The sequence below is a fragment of the Anser brachyrhynchus genome, assembly GCF_964034855.1.
Source record: "Anser brachyrhynchus genome assembly, chromosome: 1".
Taxonomy (NCBI): domain Eukaryota; kingdom Metazoa; phylum Chordata; class Aves; order Anseriformes; family Anatidae; genus Anser; species Anser brachyrhynchus.
Genome location: NC_137694.1, coordinates 122,276,283 through 122,300,652, shown reverse-complemented (window position 1 = coordinate 122,300,652; position 24,370 = coordinate 122,276,283). Strand labels below are relative to the sequence as shown.

The 24,370-nt window shown below is 38.5% G+C and overlaps 1 protein-coding gene across 2 annotated transcripts in view; it reads left to right on the top strand.

Annotated features, from left to right (window-relative positions):
• The window catches only part of PRRG1 (proline rich and Gla domain 1), a 33,522-nt gene extending 10,325 nt beyond the window's left edge, over nt 1-23,197 (top strand). For both annotated transcript variants that reach the window (XM_080576287.1, XM_080576288.1), the window contains 3 exons: nt 7,064-7,113; nt 11,352-11,512; nt 19,253-23,197. In XM_080576287.1, coding sequence (XP_080432413.1) covers nt 7,064-7,113; nt 11,352-11,512; nt 19,253-19,777 — 736 coding nt within the window. In that variant the 3' untranslated portion in view covers nt 19,778-23,197. The remainder of the gene's footprint in view (nt 1-7,063; nt 7,114-11,351; nt 11,513-19,252) is intronic.
• Nucleotides 23,198-24,370: the final 1,173 nt, after the last annotated feature.

Below are 24,370 nucleotides of genomic sequence, written 5' to 3'. Positions count from 1 at the left end.
AATGTGGGGTTCTGTCTGGGAGGCGTTACTCCTAACTAGCACCCCAGCGATTTCTTGCTTGAGGGAGAGTCTTGTGTTACCTCTGTTTTTGGCTACTTGTCTGTCAAAGTGATTCTGTAGCAGCACCACAGGAAGTTTTGCCAGACATTCACTGCTGTCCCCTATCGACCTTTAATTCTTTGCTGATGAATGGTTTATCCAGAGCTTCCTTCCTCAAAGCTTCTTAACTTCTTTGAGTGTAGTCATACGCTACATACACACTGGACATATCTGCAGCAGCGTTTTGGTTCAGATTAGGAGTGTGCTATGGAAGCAAAACTCCCAATTGTCACCACTTTCCGTGCTTTGGTTTCTCATTGCAGAATCATTTCAAAGCAATCAAACTGAATTACTTTTGGATGAAGAAAAACTGAAAGATGTGCTCTGAGAGCATACCTAATGCAGTCCGACAACCGCACAATATTCAGCCCAAGGAATCAAGTAGGAGCTACTGCAAAGGAAAATCTTTACCATGCATGTTGTGTTAATGTTGGGTCCTCATCACCAACTGTTTTGTTTTTCAGACTTACCCCTATTGCGCTGCATTCCTCGCTGACGTGAGTATAGGCATTGATAGAGACAAATACAGGGCACGTATAGGTTATTATCCATGTTGTAGATAAGAGTCCATCTATTCAAGTCTTAAATTAGAATAGATAGTATCAAAGTAGCTGACAGCTTGAGTTTGATTTGGAAGCCATTACTTAAACAGCAATTAGGTCATGCAGCACCAGAACTATGATGAAGCTGTTTTCCTGTCTGTCAGCTTTTGCACTTTTCTACTTCAACAATCTGAGTTCTCTTCAATTTTCTAACGTGTATTTTTGTGACCCAGCTGTTAACCAAAACACAGTATTCTCAGACACCTCCCATGTGCCGGTGTGCTATTTCCCTATTTTCATCTCTCCAACTTTTTGGCCTTGGCAGCTTGCAAAGGTCTGTTCAGGCTGGGACTGTATGCTTACTGCCTACCTTCCTCGTGCTGGTGAAAATGGGTAATGATTTACAGTCATCAAAGGCACCATGCCTCTTGAAAGGCTTCCACAAGTGGGAAACCCCAACTTATACTTCACTGAGAACATTAACGGCTTGTCTCTGTTCTTCTCGGTCATCAGTATTCAAGGAAAACTTGCGGGAGCACAGAGGTAGAAATCTGTGTCAGATTTGGTTAAAAGGTACTGGGGAAGCAGAAGTTAGGATGGTTAGGTAACACAGTATCACTAGTTTTGATTCCATACAAAATCAGGATAAAAATACATCATACTGTGAAGGCTATATTTAATCATGCACCATTCCCAATTTAAAAAAAAAATAAATAGAGAAATCAATGATTGCAGTATCAACATTTAAGTGGGTTATCAAATTAAATACTCCAAATTTGTGTTCCCAAAGCAGGGTGATAATGTCTTAACCTAAAGCAACATTTTTCAATGGCAGCTTCCAGAAAATTAAAGTGTCTGGGATGCTGCTATGTAGGCTGATGAGACAGGCATGGACTCTTGAGCATTTGTACAGTTTTGGTTTCGGTACTGCTGGTTTCGTAAGTATTCAGTTATTTTTCCCAAGAACTGCCCAGATGGTCCCCATGCACTTCAAAACAATGAAGCTAACCAAAGTTTTCCCTCGCCAAAGGGAGAGTGGTGTTACTTCTCTGCACAGATGTCCTGCTTGCCAAAATGTGTGCACTGGGAGATTGTTCTTGTCTGGTTTTGAAGGGCAGGGGAAGGAATAGATGTCTTAACTTACAGTAATTCCCTCTTTGAACTGGGGGAGCCTGGGAGTAACCAGAGAACAGGCAGCCAGAACGCTATCACAGCTTTAAAGTGACAAAAAAACACTGAGTAAAGAATGGGTAATGAAGCTGAGGCAGAAACTTGGACTTCAGCCTCAGCCATATGAAGCGTTGCCCAGCTGCAGTCAGGAGCAACCCGCTCTCTGTCAAATGCTGCTCTGTGTGAAGAGTTGTACTTATCACACTAGTTCCGTGAGCGATGATTTATTCTATTGATTTTAAGACATAATGGCAGTCTGCTAACTACAAGCGTCTCTTAGTGATTTAGTCTGTGGTTTCGATCCCTATGTAATGAAAATTAATGTGTTATAACGCTGTGATTGGATAGCATCTATAAAGCTGAAGGGTTTTTTTTCCAGTTCCGTTTCACTCTTACCCTTGTTCTTTGTAGTCTCAGGTGGGGTGAATCTTGTACATTTGACAGTAGTTTCCGATGGGTTTCATCCCTCTTTATTCCCAGCCTGATTCCATGGCAAACCTTGCTGTTCCAAACAAATAAATTTACTAAGTAGAGGCTTCTCCCATATCCTTAAACTGTGGACTTCCTGCTTGGAGGAAAAGCAATATATTTCTACAGTGTTTGAATCCATATAAATCCTTGTGTGCACTTTTCCTGGAAAAAAAGGTCTTCTAAAAAGACCGTAATGAGTAAAATTGTAGTCTTCTGTAATGCTTTTTTTTCCAGGGACGTAGAACCCAAATATGGTGGAACTGGGATTTTTAGGTAAGCACATCCCACATTTTGAATGCATGGCAGTTTGAAAGTTACTGTCTGTCTTCCTGTGTGATTATTTACTGTTTTCATTTTTTCTTCTAAACAGACCTCCCACAGGAGTATTTTACTTGTTTCACTGCACACAATTTAGGGCTGGGGACTAGAACAGAGTTGTTTATTTTTGGACTGAACATCTGATGTTTTACTTAGCAGTGTCCCTTGAATGTATTTGCTTTCATAAAATGCTCCGGAAGAACCTAAATATTTATAGTATGAAAAATTTTATAGCTCTGTGTGGCATCTGGTTGTAAACTGCGTCCCAGTAGTCTCATTAATTGTACAGGTTACAAAACTAAGCTTAACAACTGTATCCCCTGTTAGGGTTGTATTGCAGAATGGAGAGGAAAAAAAAAAAAAAACATTTCCCTATCCCTACCTGGGTACTGGAGTGCACGTTTGTCCCCTGTTGGGAGAAGAGCCTGCTGGTCTTAAGTGTTCAAAGTCCCTGTTAACGCAGCAAGTAAGAAATGGAGTGAGGCAAGATATTGCTGCTGCTTCACGTTATCCCTTAAGGATCATTTCCTTCAGGACGTGCTTTGTTCTTGATGTTGTTTTTCTCTAGAATACGTAACAGACAGTGAGCAAGAATAGCAAAGGCAAATTGGACTTCTGCCCTCTGTCAGATCCTCTGCCCGTTAATGGTATGTGGTGCACGTAGGTTTCAGTCTAACTTGTGGGCAGAAAATGTAGCCAGGAGAAGAGTACCTGCTAGCAGAATATGGTTATTTTAATAAATGCAAAAAAATCTTGCAGAAATATTATCTTGGGCCAACAACGTTTGTTGTTGAAATTAGTTATCCCAATTTATGGGATATGCTGCATTGCTAGAATATGACTACCAGATTGGGAAATGTTTGTAAAAAAATATTTTGTGATTCGTGCTTATACATAGTGTATTCAAAGTGTGAATACTTCAGGATTGAGGAAAAAATACTTAGGTTAGATATGGAAAAAAATGTACAGCTTGGTTTTTTGCTTCAATGTTAGCTTCATAAACTGTCATGCAAAATGCTTCTCGGTGAGATGCTACAGCCCGTTGGTGATGAGCACAGTAGTGCTGGTAAATAGCACAGGCTTCGATACATCTCCTTTGCTGTCCCCTATGGGCTGTATAACTCGTTTTATTTCCCATTGAGTCTTTATATTTTCTATTAGAGGTGGGTGGTTCATCGTTTTAGGGTTGTTTTTCTTTTTTTTTGTATTTTTTACCATCATACCAATGGTCAAGTGTGTGCTCAGAAAAGATCCCCTGTTCAACAGTCACTGGTCAGATACATCAGCTTACTGCTGAACTCAGAATTTGATGCTCAGCTGTAGCACTATCCATGCTGTCTACTGTATGACTGACTCTTGGATGAAGAGTGTTTCCTGAAATAACAAGCATTAGTGTCACTAGTAAGATATTATCTGTGGCTACTTTGTTCTTGCATTGGTGTGTATGTGTGTGTATATATAGAAATATATGAGAAAAACATTGCTCTGACACCATAGGACCATCCTAGCCTTCAGTGAGGTTCTTGGAAGACTAAAAAGCAGGAAACTAAATTTAAAAAGTTGTGTGGAGGAAGAAATGAGTCAATAGCAGGTCAAGATGTTCCTGTATTGTTGCCAACCCTCTTCAGTTTTATTAGCTGGTTTATGAAGGGGAAAAAAAAATATTAATGTACTTGTCTGCATTCAAACCCTTTTTCCAAATAATCTTTGAACTATTTAGTCAATTTGAACCAAAACTGTCAGGGGGTAGAGGACTGAAATATTATTAATCTCTTTCCCTCTGGGGGAAGGGATGATTAAGTAGAGGGCAAAGACCCAAGAAGTTCTTCTGTAGTGGGAGAGTCTCTTGGGTGAGCTGAAGTTTTCTGTCCTGCCCGTATAGCAGCAGGGCAATCAGTGCCTGCGTCCCGAATCAGCCTCTCGCCCAGCAGGCAGTGGGATGCAGGAAACTGCCCGTGAGCTGTGGGAGCTTAGGGAGAGCAGGAGGCTGGGAAATGAAGAAGTTTGGGCAGATACAGAGGGGTGAGGGAAGGCAGGGGAGCATAAAAAAGAATGATGCACATTTGGAGGAAAATTGGTATAATTGGTTTGAGGGATCTCTGAATACTCGTCATTGCCGTAAAAATCTAATGTGGACTGCTGAAGGGAAGTTTCTGCACCACAGTGACTGGAAAGATGGATTTGATGTCTCCTAGAGAAGGGTGCGCTGATTCCTTCTGTAATGAAGGAAGGGTGAGAAGATCTCTAACTTCTGTGTTTTGCTGCCAACTGAGCAAATCTTTATTTTATCACTAGTTCATAATATACTTGCATCAATTTGCAATGAAGAAGACAGTTTAATTTTTCCTCTACTTGTTTCCCACAGTTTTACAATCTGTGTGTCAATGTTCTGACTTTCATTCCCAAATATTATGACGTACTAAGCTCCTTGTGCCGGTCGCAAAGGCAGCACTGCACACCTAGACAGCATCAGACTCAGCTCCTGGTGGAAAACTTCCCTTAGCAGGGAAGAGGGATGTCGGGGCCCACGTTTCCACCAAACCTCCCTGCAGGCAGAGCCATCTAGTTGTGACTCAGTGAGTGTGGACGGGGATGTATGTTTTGCATTTTCTTAATTGCTAGTGTTGAAATCCATATCCAAGTTATTCGTTATAAGGCTGAAATATTAAAGGCTAACCAAAATTTAATAAAATAAAAAGAAGTTCCTGTTAGAGGGAAGAAGCTTGGCAAGATTCGTTTCATGTACTGCGTTACAGCAGATGAGCTGAGGGTGGGAGGGGGTCTTGCTCCTCTACTGCTCTTAATGCTATTTGAGGAGCTGTTGCAAGGAAGCTGCCTGAAACTGGACGATAATAAATGGGGAAAGAAACTCACGTTTTATCAGACGAAACGAACAGTTACCAATAAACAGATTTTTTGTGACCTGTTTATTACTAAAAGTTTGGCAATGTTTTCAACACAAATATTTGGGTTGTAAAGATGGGACTAACCAGAAAGCTGTGCTAATTTCAGTTTTATTGAACAAGCGTCAAAGATGTTTTTGTCTTTGCATAGAGTAGTCTGCTGAGAAAAAATAAGGCTACTGGAGGAGACTGCATATGTCCTGAAAAAAATTGTAAGCCCTCTGCTTCTGTTACCCTCCCATACTTAGGAATGATATACTAAACACGGTGGTGAGATTTCAGTGCTTTAATCTTCACTATTTATTTGCATTTATTTACCTTCGCAGAGACTCGATGAACTTGCTTTAAAATCACTTTACTCCCGTGTCCCACATTTCCTTTAGTCCCAGTCCTACAATTCTGTTAGTAGACCGGGACGTTTCTATAGAGCTTCATTCACTTCAGCAGCATTTCTCACAAGTATTGCAGCCTGCTCTTGCTAGACAAATTAGCGTTGGAAGGGCTGTGCTGGAAGCCTTAACTTTCCCTCTTTATTACAGCAGCTACAGCCAACACTTGTACACTATTAACACTTTTTTTAATGGAGATGTTTGCCTGTGAGGTTTTGGTTTTAAGGAGGTTGTGGGCAGGAGTACGGAATGATACGTTGATGTGTAACTTGGCCTCTGAAGTAGAACTAATGCTAATCTTTAGGAGTTGGTAATTTATTAGTAAAAAATCTTCAACCTCATGTGGTGTTCTACCGACTTGGTTAGACAGCTGCACCTCTCTAGCCCTTTGCTGAAAGCTTTTATTTTCTTAACTGTTCTCATACTAATGAAGACTCCAAGAAACTGAAAACAGTCTCTCAGCTAGCTGTTGTGGCCTTCAGGTGTGGCTCTTGTTGGCTCTCTGCCTGGTGGGTACAATGAGCTTCAGGCTTTTTCTTGCCTGAGTGCATCTTTTGTCTGTTCTCCTTCCAAGATGAGGTATAATGTACATGTAAGTTCTTGTAGGCTGGGCTGGGATCCTTACATGTATGGCAAGTTCCTTTGCCAAATTACAGGTCTTGTTCTACCCTCAAACTTAATGCAGGCATCCCGTTTTAATCACTAGCCTCTGAATTTGCATGTGTTCATTCGGATTTCAAAAATCTGATCCACAGAGTAGAGGTAATGAGTTGACATGATGTTCTCTGCAGAGTGAATTTGAATCTTAGATAAGATACAAGTAGTTTAACCTTATAAGTTGATTTGGGTAAAACAGAGGTTGCAGATTAGTATAAAATGATACACACCTTGTGTTTCATACCAGTATCTTTGCATATTCTAAATATGAAATGCTTTGAAAAAGGTTGAAGCATTCACCCTTTCTCAAGAGTCATCATTTGTTGGATAGTACTCTTATACTACCAAGGCTAATATGTATGCAGGAGTGATACAACTCAAAAGGGGATAAATCTTTACCACAGGGATTCCAACACTATTATACATTTCTCTCGATTCCCGTATATTATTATAAACTTTTCTCTGTTCATCATGATTCACAAACTCAACAGGATGTTTCCTCTTTCGTTTTCAGATTTGATATTTGCAAGTTCTGTGCCTTGACAGTAATCATCATGGATAGTGGTAAGTTTAACTTTGATATGAATGTGTATTCTGTACTTTTCCCCGTGAAGCTTTGAAGCTTTCCCCATGAAGCACTCCCCCCAAATTGTCCTCCACTCAAAATCCAAATCAATTTGCACAAAAATTGTTCTCTGCTATCGAACTGATTTTGGTATTGCATATGATAGAGCTCTTTGTCCATACTAAACTGAACTGGAATTGTACTACTGTTTTGACACATATATTGTATGTGGACCATAATAATGAGCATCACAAACTCATTCATGGACCTTTGAAACCTGGCTGCAGAGCAGAGACTGCAGAGCTGATTATCCAGCCTTGCATCCTAAGCTTGTTTCAATAACTCTAGGTTCTCACAGCAGAAGTCACTCTTTAAGCTTTATAAGTAGAAGATCAAAATGTTTTTCTTTGCTCTCCCCGGTGCAAACCAAATAGTTTTATTAAGATCACCTACAGAACGATTCACATTTATCAGTAGCTGCAGCTTTTTATTTAAAGTGAAATGCTTACTTCTAGTATTTGCTAGAGGTTTTAATCTGCTTGGGTGTTGGTAAAGAGTCAGAAAAGGGGAGTGTCAACAGCAGCCTCAATAGAGCTGGCTTTGGTGTCCACAATGCCCTTGGCTTTGCTTCTGCAGCATTTCTGTGTATCAGGATACTTTTCCCACACTGCGGCTCCCTATTTCTCTGTCACTACAGACCTGAAGCCAATTTTCTTTGTGATAGCTTCAGCTGGCAGGCCGAGACGTGTTTATCCTCACTCATGCCCTTGCCTGACTCTTCTTGATTCTGGTTGACCTTCACCTTGCTAGAGTATCTATTCACTGTGTGAATAGAAAACCACAGGTTTTCCTGAGAATGTATAATAAAATTATCAGACTATATTACTCTTTCCAAAAATAATGTCAGATGAAGACTTTGAAAAGGTTTTTTTTGTAGCTTTCTGATACATAAGAGCTTGCTAAAAAACGAGTATTAGTTACACACAGCACTGAGTGCAAGCACGTTTGAGAAATAAATGTATTCCAATGCATTATGTTTGGTAGTTGTATACCTTCGTCTATATTCTATAAAAATATGGGGAGGAAGAAGGGATTTTAGGTTATTTGTTTCTGTGTCTATCTTAATTAACACCAAACTCATCATTTTGATTTTTTTTGTCTGCATTTGTTAGTTAATCTCCTTAACAAAGTGAAAAAATAAGGTAAATTGTACTTCTTCTATTCTTGCCATGCCATTCTTCCCTAATCATTTTCAGCTTTGTAGTAACAGCTGCAGTGAATTCAGCCACATTATAGCTTGGTTAGGTGGACAATCCAACCCAAAGAGTGTTTTTTTTTTCACGCCCTCCTGTATAATTATGACAGAATGTCTCCATGATGACAGTCATAGAATACTAAGAAGTCAACGTGGTTTCTGCAATATGATGCCACTATCTCTCTTTATAGGATTCATCAGGCAATGAGTGATTCTCATTAAATCACTGTATTTCAGTCAGTATCTCCATCAAGATTGCTTTGATCAGTGCATGTTTTTGTTTCCTTGCAGCCTTGGTATTGACTTCTCAATAAGGATTTAAAGTCATTAGGGGTATGCAGAGCTTTAAAAATGTCAGATCAAAACAAATGAACGATTTTATACTTCATTCTTTCCAGTCTTGCAGGGTCAAAAGCCGTTCCTGATCTGAACAGAGCATTATTTAGCAGATACATTCAGGGTTAACATGGTGTGGGGTTTATTATCCTCAGTGGGCTTTTTTGTCTTTTTGAGATATGCATTTTCTATACTGTACTGTGGGAGAAGAGAGACTTTCTGAATGTGAATTGCTAAACAAAAAAGGTGAATTTTCTTCCATATTGGCCATTCTTGAATATTGAATTGCTTTAGTGCTCTGCTGTTCTTTGTCAATGCATTTTGCAGCAGAAATGTATGCTTTGCTGTTTTTTTTGTTTTTTTTTCTTTGAAAACTAAACTATTACCTAGAAACTCATGACAATATGTAGTGAATGCAATATTTCACGGTATACCAGATTTTAAACCTTTACTATGTTTGCTTCTTTGAGAAATTGCAAAGTGCATGTAGAAACAAAGATTTGTACTTTCTTTCTGAGAGCCAGAAGTTTCAAAACAGAATGTTGTCAGCTACCTCTGTTTTTCTGTTTCTTTTCCCTCTGCATCCAGTGCAAAGCTGTCATAGTTTTGTTTTCTATTTTCAAAGATGGATTCCATGTGTGAAATGAAATTCCCTAGGTTTTATCCTTTGAAGGAAGGGAAACTGTTGATTTACAGTGTTATCTACTCTTCAGTGATTCTACTTTTAAGAGTGTTTTGGCTGTAGCTTGTTCTACTTCAAGAATGCCCGCAAGAGGAGTTGGTGAGAAGTCCTTAGAGCATGGGCAGTTCATCCCCATGCACGGCTGCACGCTGGCTTCCTGGTGTTGCCAAATCCTCCTTCTCATCACTCTCCGTGATTGCTGAGGCATGTGGAAAGCAAGCTGGTTCTTCAGGCCTAGAGGGGAGTCAGAAGGATTGTGTGGGAAATAAAGAAGCTATCTTTTTTTTTTTAAGAGACTTTTAAAAATTAATTTTGTGTTGTTTATATTACGTACTTACACAGTAAGAGGTGCCGTTGCGTTCGTCTGTGGTGCTATTAGAAACCAAAATTGCAGTAGGAGCAGTCATAGAGTTGTATGCACTGAATCTCTGGCAGCATTATGAATAATGTAATTTGTGTGGCGCATGCACATACCACATGTATTCAACTGAAAGCGTAGGAATGACTGGTATATTGGAGTTTAATCTTCAAATATTTAATCTTTTTCGAAAGGAAGATGACTGTCTAATGACTTATAACAAAGTACACACATCACAGAGACTTACCAGAATTAAATTAATGTGAAATAGGTGAGCCTAATTGTGGTAGTATCTTCATTGCTGAAAAATGCTACCACGTCTAAGTTACGAGAAAGGAAAAGTATAGTGACCTGTCTTTGTAGACTTGCTGCAAATGCTATTTTAGTGTTCAAATAAGATGATTAAAGAAAAAAAGTAGCAAACTGATTCTTAGAAAGTCATAGGTAAATCATTGTTTAAACCACTTGGTTTCTGTCTTTCTGCAGACAGTGAGAGTTTGTCTTCTTACCATACTGGAGGTCCCAGGCTAGCTGTAAATGAAGCAGTGCAGAAATGGTAGGATAGGTCAGGAAGGCAGCATGAGTGGGTTAGTATGGCCGTGCACTGAATAAAGATCCCCTATTGCTAGCAGTGAGAGGCCAAGAACGGTGTTGAGCTGGCATGACCTTTATGCTTCCTTGACCTGAAATACCTGGAAAATTTCTGCACCGTTCACTGCAGATACACCTTTTGAGTAAATCAGTCTACTGGATTTTGCTATGTGCAAAATCAGTGCAATATTCAGTTGCTATGTGTTACTGTAGAAATCATTTGGTCAGGGAATTTGACAGAGAAATTGATTTTTTTCCCTCCAGGAAAGGATCAGAAGATTACTTACAGCTCTCTTCTTTGAACAGAAAACTAAGGAAAGCAAAGAATACCTTTGTCATAACTGGTTGCCTTTTGGGGTTATTTGATTTGATTCATCAAATAGTGGGTTTTGTGTATGATTTAAGAAAATAGAGAGACTACTACTACTACATCCCCAAAAGAGTTGCTATTTCATGGCTGACATTTCTGGAGTGAAGGCAGCAAGTCTGCTTCAAAGTTACTTAAGAAAACAGATGGAATTAAACTTTGATAAAGGCAGCTGTTCTGGTGTGTATGACTAGGTAATATTCAGAAATATTTATGTCATCAAAAACTTCTGGCTGTTCTGGCTGTGATGCCCTCAGGCAGTTGCAGATACCTTTTTTGATGTTCGCAAGCAGGTTTTGTTTGTTCTTTGTCATCTTAGTTTAAGAAATTACTTGAGCTGAGCATATGCCTGTCTGTTCTGAGCACTCTTCTCAGGCACAGGCTTCAGTCTTGTTTAAGCCTACATGAACATGATGTGGAACTGGGGTCCATCATGTTTATGAAGTAGCAATAACTACTGAAATTGTAGTCCCAAATGCTCATAATAGCGAACAAAACTAGCAAAGGCCTTTTATCATATTAAATAAAGGGGAACACTTTGAAAAAAGATTTTTGTTTCTTAAACATGCATTTTCTTTGAACAGTTTTACCATGAGGTTTTGGGTATCTATTTCAGTAGTGACCTTTCTTGTCTTTCCTTTTATTCAGTGTTCTTAGCAGAGAACAAAGCCAATTCTGTGTTAAAAAGATATCCAAGAGCCAACAAATTTTTGGAAGAATTAAAGCAAGGTGATATAGAACATGAATGCAGAGAAGAAATCTGTACCTATGAAGAAGCAAGAGAAGCTTTTGAAAATGAAGAAAAGACGGTATGTATTGATGTGCATTTATAGATGGGTGAGGTGTTTTGATATTAATTTTGCGGTGTGCTGAGTGTTTGTATGTTTTCTAACATTACACTAGATCTGTTTTTTTCATTTTGACACAGTTCTTTAAGCAAATAAGGTCTACAGTGGAGATGGCTAGATTCCACAGCAATAAATTTTGAATCTTTCATCCAAATTAAACTGAATTTGAAAGGGACAGAATTCTGAAAGATAATTATGCTCTTAAAAAAAATGTGAACATTGGCAGCTGAGAAGAAAAGGAACATGAATAAATACCCCCACTTGAGGAAATGTGGACAAATCTGTCATTATGTAGTTTGGCAGCACTACTCACCCAAATAGCATGTGTACTGGTTTTTGTATCATCACACACTTAAGTCTGACCTACGTATCACAAATGCTGTTGTCTTGCTCGGATGAAATGATGGCATTGGGACTATTACAGGGAATATATAGAAGCAGAGGTCGCAAGTGTTCACTTACCTTGCCCCTTAATTTATTTATGGAGTATGTTCATATGAAATGAGCATGTGAATCAAAAAGCGTTCCATTTAAAATAGGCTTTTATATCCCATGTGCCAGTGTAGCTGGCCAAAGTGTTCAGTGGCCAGATTATTCACAGTCTTAAAAATAAGCAAAGATAAATGTCTTTCTTGAAGGTAACTTCTGCAGGCCCCCAGAGTGTATTGTTAAGCAGCAGTGATCTAAAATATGGAAAGAATAACAATTTCAGTGCTGCTGTGCGTTATGCAAGGGCAGTGATATATTAACTTGACTGGAATGAAGCAGATACTGCCCACACAGAATTGTTGTGTAAGTCTGTTGGCTTCTCTAATTAAAAGAAGATTGTGGGCCAATGGCTCTGGATGCAATAGCTGCACGTTATACCCAACATATCTTAAATTGCCTCCCAACTAATAAGAACAGTATGTAAGCTTTTGATGGTGTCATCTGACATATTTAAAGCAAAAGTCAAGGATTTTTTTTCTAATTCAGGACAGACCAGATTAAAGTTTATCCTCAAATTCAGCCCCAATTTCAAAGTGAAAAACAGGTGCTAGAAAATGTGACTCAGAAAACTTCTCTTCGAAAAAAAAGTTTCCATCTCTCATGTTTTTGCACAGGGAAATTGTGCAGGCAAGGCTAGTGAGCAGAGTGGCACAGGGAGCATTATGAACTTCTTTCAGAATTTACCCAAGTGATGTGTCCTAATCTTCACTGGCTATGTTCTACGTTTAAAAAAAAAAAAAAAAAAAAAAAATGTTATTGTAAAGACCTAATGGACACTTCACGTTCTTGGCATCTTTTTGTTGGTGGTCATACATGGAAAGGTGGAAAAGGCTGGAATTAAGACTTTATTAAAATGATGCAGTAAGGATGTATGGTGTCTTTGAAAATGCTCTTCTTTCCAAAGCTTTAAAGTGCATGCACAGACGTGTTTTTTGCCTCTCAAACTTGACTTGGTGTGGCTATTCCTAATGATAGCTCATTGTGTAATTAACAATAGTGTGTACAATGACGCAACTTGTATAAAATCTAACACAGTATCACTAATAGCCTAAACACGTTCATCAGTGTTAGGTCAAACTGGTGGCCAGCACTGGGACAGGCTCCCCAGGACAGTGGTCACAGCACTGACCCTGCTGGAGTTCAAGGAGCATTTGGGCAACGCTCTTAGACATACGGTTTAATTTTAGGTAATCTTGTGTGAAGCCAGGAGTTGGACTTGATGATCCTTGTGGGTCCCTTCCAACTCAAGATATTCTATAATTGTGTTGCCTCTCACTTCAGCTTGTTTTCCACTACTAAATGTTGAGGAACATGCTGTGTTTCGGTAGATACCCTTTCCCTTGCAGAAGTATTTGAGAAATACTAGAGTAGAAATAGTTACACTTCCTGTTGTGCTACAACCTTTGTCACAGTGCAGAGGGAATTTCCAATGAGGTCCCGATCCATTATCCGTTTCTACTACTGTATCCTTTTTGTTTAGTTGCTTAATTCTGTTGTTGGTACCTCGCTAGGGTTCCAAACTCCACTAAAGTGCAGTCATGCCTGACGAGCATCGTTTACTTAGGCTTTATTTGGTCCTTTATCTCACAGTTGAATCCATCCTTACAACCATTTAATAAGACTTGATTTCTGGGGAAGTAGGTAAAGTAGACTGAGGTCGTAACATAGTATGTTCGTAATAACAGACATGCAATGATTTCATAGTATAGATAGATCGGAATTCAAAAAGAATATGTAGCTGATTTATCTCATGGTACTTTGTTTCATATAATCACCCTTTTGTATTTTTTTTAATCTTGTCCACTTGGTTCTTTGTTTTTCTGCAGTCTTCTGAGGAGGTGGGCTACGTCTGATTTTGTAATATTAAAATACCAAGCAGTCCCCTCAAGTTATTTTTGATGCATTGGTTTTCTTGGAAGTTAGCATTGTGTACGTTAAGTATACAGGCAGCTGTCATGAACGTATTGAATGCCTTTAATATTGTGCAGCGTTGGGGACAATATCTTCAGAAGTATTATGTAAAATGATAAAATTAGTGATAAAGATTATACTACCAGGATAGTAAAGGCTAGAGCTGACAGGAAAGAATTTGCAGAAATGTGTGGTACTGATGGGGGGGTGGAATAGAAAATGAAATTCAATGTTGACAAATGTAATGCATACTGGGGAAAAGGGAACATTCCTTATACATATATATGTTTGCCTTGTGAACAAGATCCAAATTTATAAATCATCGGTGAAAAGTTGGCTTAATAATGCCCGGCAGTCAAACAAAAACCTGAAAGTTAAGAATCCTAGTAAAGGCATAGAGAACAAAATGGAGAATGTAATTACACAACTGTGCACCTGCATCTTGAACATATCATGTGCAGCTCTGACCTCACTATCTCTTATAAAGCAAATAAGTAGCTGGGGAAGTTCCAGGGGACCAGAGAGATGACTAAAGAGATGAAAATACTTGTATAACAAGAATATATTGGAAATAGTTGAACCAGGGAACATGTGGTAGATGTCTGTAAGGAGTATGAATATTGAACAGAGGTGAGTCGTTTGACATTTTTCTGACAGGAGAGAGAAAAAGGGCCTCAAAGGAGACGAGAAGATGCAGATTCAGAGCAAATTGAACCATCTCTTCTCACCACGGGTAGTGGATCCATGGACTGCTTTGCCACAAAATGTCGTGGATGCTAAAAGCTTACATAGCTTCAGAAAAGGAGGATATATAAGAGTAAAATAATATTGGTAAATCAATCTGGGACCGTTGAATGAAAGGGATCAGCTTTGGCTGAGGGAAGTTTCTGAAGTACAAAGACGTGAAAGCTGGGAGAGTATCACTGCCTGGCTATGTTTACGCTCTTTGTGGCAATCTGTGTTGATTGTTGTCAGAAGATAATGGGTTACGTGAACCCTGCACCTGATCTAAAGCTATTTATATGTAGAAGCTGTATCATACAGATAGCACTGTATGTGGTCACTAGTCCGTAGTCAAAGGTTGTTGGGAAGCTTAAAGATTTGCAGAAAGGTTATTGTGCAAAATACCTGGGAGTGACTGAAGCATTGATATTCATTTCAATTCCATTAACTCGTTTTTTTTAAATGATACTGCATGAAGATTTAAAAAAAAAAAAAAGTCACATCTTTGTAAGGGTTCTGTGTTTCCCACAAACTTTATTTTAAATATTGCAGAAGTTGCAAGATCCTCTGTATAACTCTTATCTAGGAAAACAACTCAAACAAAACAAAAATCACTAGAAAGCTTCGAAAGCAACTCAAAACTTGGCACCATCTAAATGATCTAAAATGATGTGATCAAGTAAGGTTTCTAGCATCACTCTGTATCTAATTGTGAATGCTGGATAAATACCCAGAAGAGAAGATGTGAATTCTTTCCTGTCATCTGAAATTGAGGGCAGACCAGAAGAACACAGGGTAGCAGGTACTCTCGCTTCCCGTTATTGCTTTGTTCATATCCTTTACCTACTGAATGCTAAACGCTCTTCTGATTGGCATATTATTAGTCCAACTTTAAAAACAAGTCAGACAACGGACCAAGAGTCATTTGACGTTGACAGTGCTGCCAAATGTAGTAAAGGCCTCTGCTGAAATACACAGCAGTGTGTAAGACTCTTAACTTTCATGTGGACCCCTTGTTTAATTCAGTGTTCAGATCCAGTTGACTGAAGTTGACTCTGTTCTGAATAGATAAAAATAGTGACGTATTAGACATACAAGGGAAAACAAACCTGACAGCTTGTCTGTAAATGTCTATTTATGATGCCTTTGAGGATTCTTTTTATTTCGGACTAGGTATGCTAAAGCAGTAAGAAATATGCAGAAAAGTAGTTCTTGGTGGTAACTTATACTAGATGGTGTTAAGTCTTTTCCATTGCAGTTATCTGATTCTGTGGCCTACTTAACTTAGTTTTTCAGCCCAGCTATGCAGTGCTTGAGGGTAAATGATTGCTGGAGTGTCCTTTTCATAAATCACGAGTTCATAGTTTTCTCAAGTAGAAAGACAATCCTCTTTTGTTTTCTTGGTTTGAGAGACCAACTGCTATGGAAGGGATGTTTGTGCTGTAAGAGTTCCAACTTTCAAATTACCCTTTAACTTCTGTATTAGTTCTACAGCTACCTCCTGGGATTTCATTATTTCCTTCTCTTCTTTTTTCATAGCAGATTGTACCAACTCCCACACTGTGCAAGTTCATCCGAGTTCCCCCTAGTTTTGTTTGGTGATGAGCATTATTTGACTCTGACCAGGTAGCTTGTCGTGCTTGTGTGCCGTCACTTTACCATGCAGCACAGCTGTGGGATGACAGAGCCGAGAGGGGAGCTGCTTGGCAGCTGAGTAGCTCGAAGCTGAAGTATTAGTTTCCTGCACTTCCCATAAATTCTGGAACTAGCAGTCTTTGTGGTTCGCTTTGATATTTGGCTTGCAAAACTGCAAGCTGGAAACCTCGGGTTTAATACACTAGCAAGTTCTTTTTTAAAGGGGAAAATTAAAAGAAAACATTTTTCATAGTGACTAAACAAGCGTTTCATAGCAGTTTTTCACCTGTGAGGAACTTTATTCCTTTGTCTCTGTAATACAGCCGCAGACCTGAAACACTGCAGTTTTCGGCACACGAGCGCGTGTCCAAAGTGCCTTGGAATTTCCTTTGCCTCACTTGTAAATGAAAGTGGACACTAAACTACTTTCATCCTTAAGGCAATTTAAATTCTTACATTAAGCTCTTTATGCACCTCTCTGGTCACACCATTAAGTTGACCACCCCCCATCACGCCACCCCCCTGCCATGTAACCTGTTCTGAACTGCCTGCCTGCCACTCTGGTGACAAGAGTGACAAGGAGCAATGCTGGTATTTCAGCTTCATGAACGAGGTACAGAGACATTTCTCCAGCAGATAACGCTGAGCTAGAAGTAATGTGGAAACATTACTAAAATACCCATCAGAGCTTACTACCCTTACACTGGAAAGGGTGCATTTCCTCTACAGTGTCCAACATAACAAAGGCAAAAACTGATATATTTTTTTTCAATTTTCATCAAAACTACTTTTCTCTTTAAAAAGATGCACCCTTGCACAGTGTATTTGCTGACTTCCAGTAAATCTTTGCAGTTTTTGCCTCAGAAATAAACATTGTATATCATTCCTTTGCTGCCACTGAGGTAGTAGAGCGGTGAAGTGGGAACCTTGGTTTCCAGGACAGACAATAGTGGTTAATAACGCTAATCAATCTTTTTTTTCTGCTTTTTTAGTTGAGAACATATTTATTATTTATTCAATTTAAGATCTAGTTTGCTTTATTCAAACCAGCTGGAAAGGTAATAGGTAACAGATCTTCCTAATTGCCTATTGATTTGGTGGGGAAAGATGGAGTGTTTGGTTTTGTTTATTTTCCTTCCTATCATGCAGAGAATCCTAGGCCTCAGTTGTGCAGCTAATTTCATTTTTTTTAACGTTAGTTTTTTTTCCATAAGCTTTTCCAAAGTCAGCACAGTTGCTCTGGGATTCACTGTGGAGCAGTGCATCCAGGCCCTTGTAGAGAGGTGTTTAGAGGGGTTAGTCCTTCTTCCAAGACTTGCTTACTGTGTTTGAAGTGAATGCTGCCTGACTTAGCTGAGATGATTTAAACCAGGGTTCGTATCAGAAGGGCGCTGCGATGACTTGCTTGTGATGTCAAGCCCTGAAAATTAGGAAAAACACGTGATTCTGGATTGCTCTGGAATAAGACTTTTTTTGGACCTTGCACTGACTGTAAGGGTAAGAACAACGTAATGTATTGCGTTTAAAAAACAAACAAATGTGATAGCCGGTTTTTTGTTTGTTTTTTTCAGGCACACGACATTGTTCTTAACCTTAGTATATTCTTTGTATATTTTTACAGTCATTGTGAGCATGTGTTTTACTCATGTTGTCCAGGTCCCAGCTTCGCACAGGGCAAGCTTAGCCTCCACGCTAAAGAGGCCAGACTGCTTCTGGACTCAGGCTGAGATCAATTTGGTGCCAATATTTATGTAATGCTGCTCATGTGGCAGCAGTCCTGAACGAAGGGGGGGATAGATCTGATTTGTCTGTGCACACAGTCAGTCTGCAACCTGAATTTACTAATAACTGAGAAATGGCTATCTCATTTTTCCTGGTGAGTATTTTTTAAATACTTACTTGCAGTATGTGTGTTATTTAAAGTAGATGCTAGCGTGAATATGAAGAGGTCAGGTCTCTGCATTTTTAAAGGAAGCTAAAAAGCTCAGGATTTCTGTCAGGGTTTTTTTTTTTTTTTTTTTTGTTAAATTATACATTGCTATAAAACACAGTGGAAGTATTTCTTAATAGAGATCACACATTACAGACAAGGATGACTACTTTTTTGAGGCAGGGTATGTTTTCTTTGTACTAGCTTTGCACAGCATTCACTCTAGAGAATATTGGATGGTGATGTGATCGTTGTGCTCCTGCTTTTGCATATTAACAATACAGCAAAAAGTATTTAAAGTAGAAGTATCCCCCTTCATCTTTGTTTTCCCTTGTTTGTATCTTCACTTTTCACTGTTCCATGTATCTGTAGTTGTGTTGTCAAAGTTTCTAGAGTATAATAAGTAAGCCGTGTAATATTCTCACATTGATGAAGCTATATTTAACTATAAAGAGAGGATTTGAAGCAACTCAGAATATGCTGACAATTGCTTTATGAGCCAGAGGATGGGAGAAGGTCTGATTTATGAAATGACAGTTCAAAATAGTTGTGCTTTGCTAAATTGGTCTGACATTCTGGAACAATATTTCCCTGTCAAATTGTATCAGTGCATTATAATTAAAAAATAAATAATAACTTTGAGCTTGAGTGATGCTGAAAAATTCTGATCCACCACATAGCTGATGTGCATGCAGATTAGATTTCTTGCTTATTCCTGCCTGTGCTACAGGTTTTTAAATATTAAGTGCCAATACAGGATTGTTACAAGTAGCAAGGAATTGGTGAAATAAAAAAAAAATAAAAAATAAAGCCTTTTGTATCACTAAACACATCAAAAGAAAATTTGAAAATTTATTTTGTGTGCTTATTCATACCAGTTCTCATTTTGACCATCAGTATTTGAAATGCCATATTTCCTCATTCATTCGCAACCGATTGATTAAAGTGTTTGTTTTATTCTTTTGTTTTTAACTGTCTTACCGTTACTGACATATCCCGTCTTGCTCTTCTAGAAGGAGTTCTGGAAAGTCTACAAAAATGGACTTCAGGGAGAAAGTAACACAGGACATAGCTGGTATTCATTTTACCTTGCATTTCCATTAATCATTGGCCTTTTTGTTATCCTCATTGTCATTTTTGTCATATGGAGATGCCTGTTTAAAAAGAAAACACGTAGACAGTCGGTGTACGTGCGTAGGGGAGCCCACGAAGCGATGGGTGATGGTGCTGTGTCTGACGGCAGAGGTTCGCTTCCGCAGCCTCTCAGCATTGTTCATTCCCCACAGGAGGAAATGTATGAAGTCAGTGGGCTCTCTCCTGGAGGTCTGAGCTATACGGATGCACAGTCAGACTCAATATCCACAAGGCTGTCAAACTGTGATCCTCCTCCTTCCTATGAGGAAGCCACTGGTGAAATCAGTATGAGAAGAAGTGAAACTGAACAACATTTAGATCCACCCCCACAATACGAAGACATTGTGAATTCCAGTTCAGCCACTGCAATTGCACTATCTCCTGTTATCACCAGTACTAAGTAAAACAGGAAAAATGCTATGGACTTTAAAAAAAAAAAAAATACTAATCATCTTGTAGCACTTTATCTTGGCTTATTATGCATTTCTGTAATTTAATGGACCTGTATAATGAACTTCCTTTTTTGTTTAAGAATCACTTGTTTTTTGGGTCTTGGATTTCTTTTTCCCCTATAGCGGGTCTTAAACGATAAGGAACCTGTATTGAGAGTGTAAGTGCATGTACAAATGTGGTGCTCTGTCGTACTTCTCAAAAGTATCTTTCCTTTGAGGGATGTCACTTGTTTTATTCCAAATGCTGTCCACATTCCCCACGAGGTTTGTGGAATCCCCTTCCCTTCTTGATGCAGAATCTCAGAATTGCCTGCGATGGGGAATTGTTAAGCAATGTTTTAGAAACTTATTTACACCAAAGGGGACTAATTTTTCAGTATTGCCTCTTGTCTGGTCATTTCCTTTTTCTCACTTGGATTTTTATGTGCTGCATCCTATCTTGGGCCTTTGGATGGCCAAGAGCAGTATGCCTTTGTGTTCAAACCAGTATATTAGAGTATGCTGGCTTAAAAGCAATAATTTCAGAGCCCTAGCAGAGGGAGGTGCATTCTAAAGCTTTTGCTTTTACAATTCATGTTTAGAAGCTAATAATTGAAGACAGTAATCAGTGAATTTAAGAGTACTTTTTTGTGTGTTCTGCTTTTCCTTTCAGTTTTCCTATCTGGTTTTTATTCCTGTGCTCTAGGGATGAGAAGTGTGCATATTACAACTTTACAACTTGAAAATTCATGCAACACTAAAGAATGAAATGCTGAAGATTGGATAAAATCCTGCTTATTTGGAAGTATATACCAAAACTAGCATAGTCTTCTCTGGGACCAGGATTTTATCCATTATCCATAAACGTATGAACCCAAAGGTATTACTCTTCCTTTTTAAATGGAAAAAGGAAAAGCATTTGGTGTGTGGCTTTTTTTCCCCAACAATAAGATCCCCTTCCTAAAATCCTGATAATATTTTGCCTCTTGCATACTTAGATGTACCATGTGTGCATCTTGTATTAGGGGCTATAGAAATCTGTTGCAGGCATTTTTGATACCTCTTCAACAGCTTTGAAGTATTTATTGCTGATTTCACATTTGCTCATTCAAGTAAGGTGCTGGGAAGCATGGTAATCTAGGCTGGCTCCAGAAACTGTGTCGCCAGCATGGCTCAGCTATCTCCATATGTGAGCTGTAGAGCCTACCTGATGTCAGGCCAAACCATGAGGACCCACTGTGTTGCATTTCTAAGAACACAACGCAGACATACACCCAAGTGTTAGTTTGGAGTGACTTTTTGAGGCTGAAGAGATGTGTATTTCTGTCAGGCTTGATGCAAGTTAGAGGCTTCTATAGAATTTCAACCAAGTGGTTTAGATACTGTTGATGATTCAGCTGATGCAAGCTGTAGTGTGGTGGTTCTTTTTTCCTGCTTAATTTAAGAGTTGATAATTCAGTTTAGCTTATCAACATTCATTTCAATTTTTTCTTCTCACACCAACGTAACATGGCATTAACTTCAGTATTGTTGTTTTCTACTAATCGGTTAGCACCAACTAAAATGTATTTAGCCCTGAAAGATTACTGGGTTATGTTGGTTTTCTTGAAACAAAAAACTGAAGCAGTATTGTCTTCCAAATGAAACACCAGTGCCATCCATTTCAAACCACCGCTAATGTCCTCAGTTAATTTCTGAGATGCATGCTGGCATCTACTATCTCATGGCACCTTGGCCCATCTTTTATCCAAGGAAGTTTACAGAAAATTGCCAGAAAGAAATGTATGATCATACATGGATGTGCTTATACACACTTCTGTAAGAATTTGATACAGTGGATTGACAAATGAATTTAGGATCCTGTGATTAATTTTATATTCTCATTTTTGGCAAAGAGTAGGCTACCTAAATTGTCTGCTGGGGTTCTTCAGTTGCAAAGACAAATTTATTGGAGTTAATGGATGGAACTCCAGGCCAAAGTGTAGTAAAAAAGATGAGAATTATTTATATTTATTATTTATGACAGATATTGGGCAGATGATTACAACATATTTTGGGCATTTGTGGTAAGAATTGCCTGGATCTTGTTTTTAGACTGTCTGAGCTTTTCTTTTGAAGTGGTTTTATCTCTGGTGTAAAGACCTAAATTGCCACTTGTAGAAGTTAAAGCTCCTTTTATACTGAGCAACAGTTATACTGCCTTTAGCCAGACATTACCAAAACAAAGTGCCTCATCTCAGCAGGAGCCACCTCAAAGAGCTGGTATCAATGTCCGTGCCATATTGGCATCTTCTGTGCCTGCCAGCACAGCTGGCAGTTTTAGCAGTAACTTTTCTGTTTGGATATATGACTTTCATGTAGGAAATGCATGGAGATCACCAATTTCACATTAGGTCATTCAGCAGCTGTCTACCCCTGAACATGGGCAGTCTGGTTTAGAGATGAGCCACCTTTTTTTTTTGTTGTCGTTGTTGGTCTGTATTCCACTACCAGTTTTAATGGCTTTCACACTTCAGTTTCTTAAGTAGAATATGTTGCTGCATCCTGGAGATACTTTTACGTGCAATGCAAACATGTTTGTCTTCCCAAAAAAAAACGACCACAACCAAATATCAAAAATGATCTGTGACTAGAATTTATTGGGCCATGCCTTTTCTGCATCCATGCGCGTGAGTATGAATGCTATTTTGGGCTATAAATTTAAGTCTTGGCGAATAAACTTTCATAAATAAATAAAATCTGCATGTGCCAGTTATCCAAATGTATTTCCTCTGAGACATGAACAGCTTTCTTCTTGTTGGAACAATGTCAAATTACCAAATATTTTGTTTTTCTTTGTGAAATGTGGGAAAGTAATTCAGATTTGTGGCTGGCTTTTTTGATCTGATTGAAGAATAAAATTTCTTTTGTAGTGGGTTTTTATACAGCTTTGTTTTCCAGGGCACTTGCTGAATATTGTTATCTTGTAATTGCATTATTATGCAATAAACATTATAAATTTCTCGTACTTCTCTGAAGGTTTTCCAAGTCTGAATGCAGTACTGCTTTGACTGATGACTTGAACAGTCAGGATACTGCTTTTCCCACTTTTGAATGTAACACTAAATTTCATCTTGTATTAGGACTCAGATGATTTACCCACTAAAACTATCTTATATTTAAGTGTCACTCTTTAAGAAATTATGGAAATTAATTGTGCTTAGATGATGATTAGCATTAGTGGAGGTTGTTCTGTCTTCACTGGGTGTAAATAACCTCTGATTACAGTATTGAGTATTTTAAAGGGATTTGGTTTACATTAAATTATCGTATTTAAACATTCTTGCCTATGTTTGTAGAAAATTTTTTGTAACATTTGTTTTTGGATATGCTAAATAAAAATTTTTAAATGCCTCTAGTGCTTCAAAATATCAATTCTACACAACTGTAGTATTAACTGTATTTAAGTGGTGCTCTTTCAATTTCCATTGATTGTTAAATGTGCTTTATCAGTTGCAGTGAATCAATTATTTTCTTTTGATAATTTAAAATATAAATTCTGGTTCTGGGTAGGTTGATAAAAAATAGACTTTTGAAAGAATATCAAGATGTGTGAATTTGGTTATTTTCCATTAAAGAATAGTATTTGTTGTCGCTATAATTAAATAAAAATCACAAGCAGAGAGGGAAGGCAGAAATTATTCTTTGTTACAACTAAGGGAAACAGTACACTAGAAAAAACTGTAGTCAAGATGACTTAATTTCAACGTTGGCTTCAGCCGTTTGAAAGAATGAGTGCAGAATTTTGCATCAGCTCTGTGATTCATTCTGCAATGATTGAATGAAGCTTTAATAGCAATAAAAAGACCTTTTATAGTGATATGTGCTAGAAACTAAAGATATCCATTCCAGCTGAGAAACTTTGTGTCATCCTTTCTCACTCAGCTGCTGGTAAATAGGATACGTCCCTGTTATTTTTCTCGTTTACTATATGACTGGAGTCTGCTGAAGAGGTAAGTGAAGCATTACAGAAGGCATGTCATGAACACAAGTGCAGTTTTACACCAGTCATTTAAAAAAAAGTGCAAACAGTCACAGAAGTGCAAAAAGAGGAACTGTGTGCAACTTCCCAAGCTGTCATATGCATAGTGTAGCACTTCACTTTCTTTGTTGGTATGTTTTTATTCGCAGAGCTCAGAACAATGTCGCTGGAACAGAGCACTGTTTGCAGTTAAGTGACACTTGCTGTGCATGTACACGTCCAGAGTCCTGACCACACATCCATCAGCACTGGCTAACATGTTTGCACATGGCTCAATGCGTGATTGCCTCTGCCTGCCTGGCTTCTAGCTATTGAAATGTGGAGGATATAATGCTGAACTGGTATCATAAATCTTGGTGTCTATAAAAACCAAGTCATCACTCTAGGTTACTGGTGATGAATGTTCATTGTTTGTTTCGTATGCCTTGAACACTGTTCCCTGTTGTTCTAAATCACACTGATAGATTCCTTTTTATCTTTGTATAATGTGAACCGTGTAAATATTTCCAAGTGCTGCCTCCTGATTTTTAAGAAAAGCCACGTTA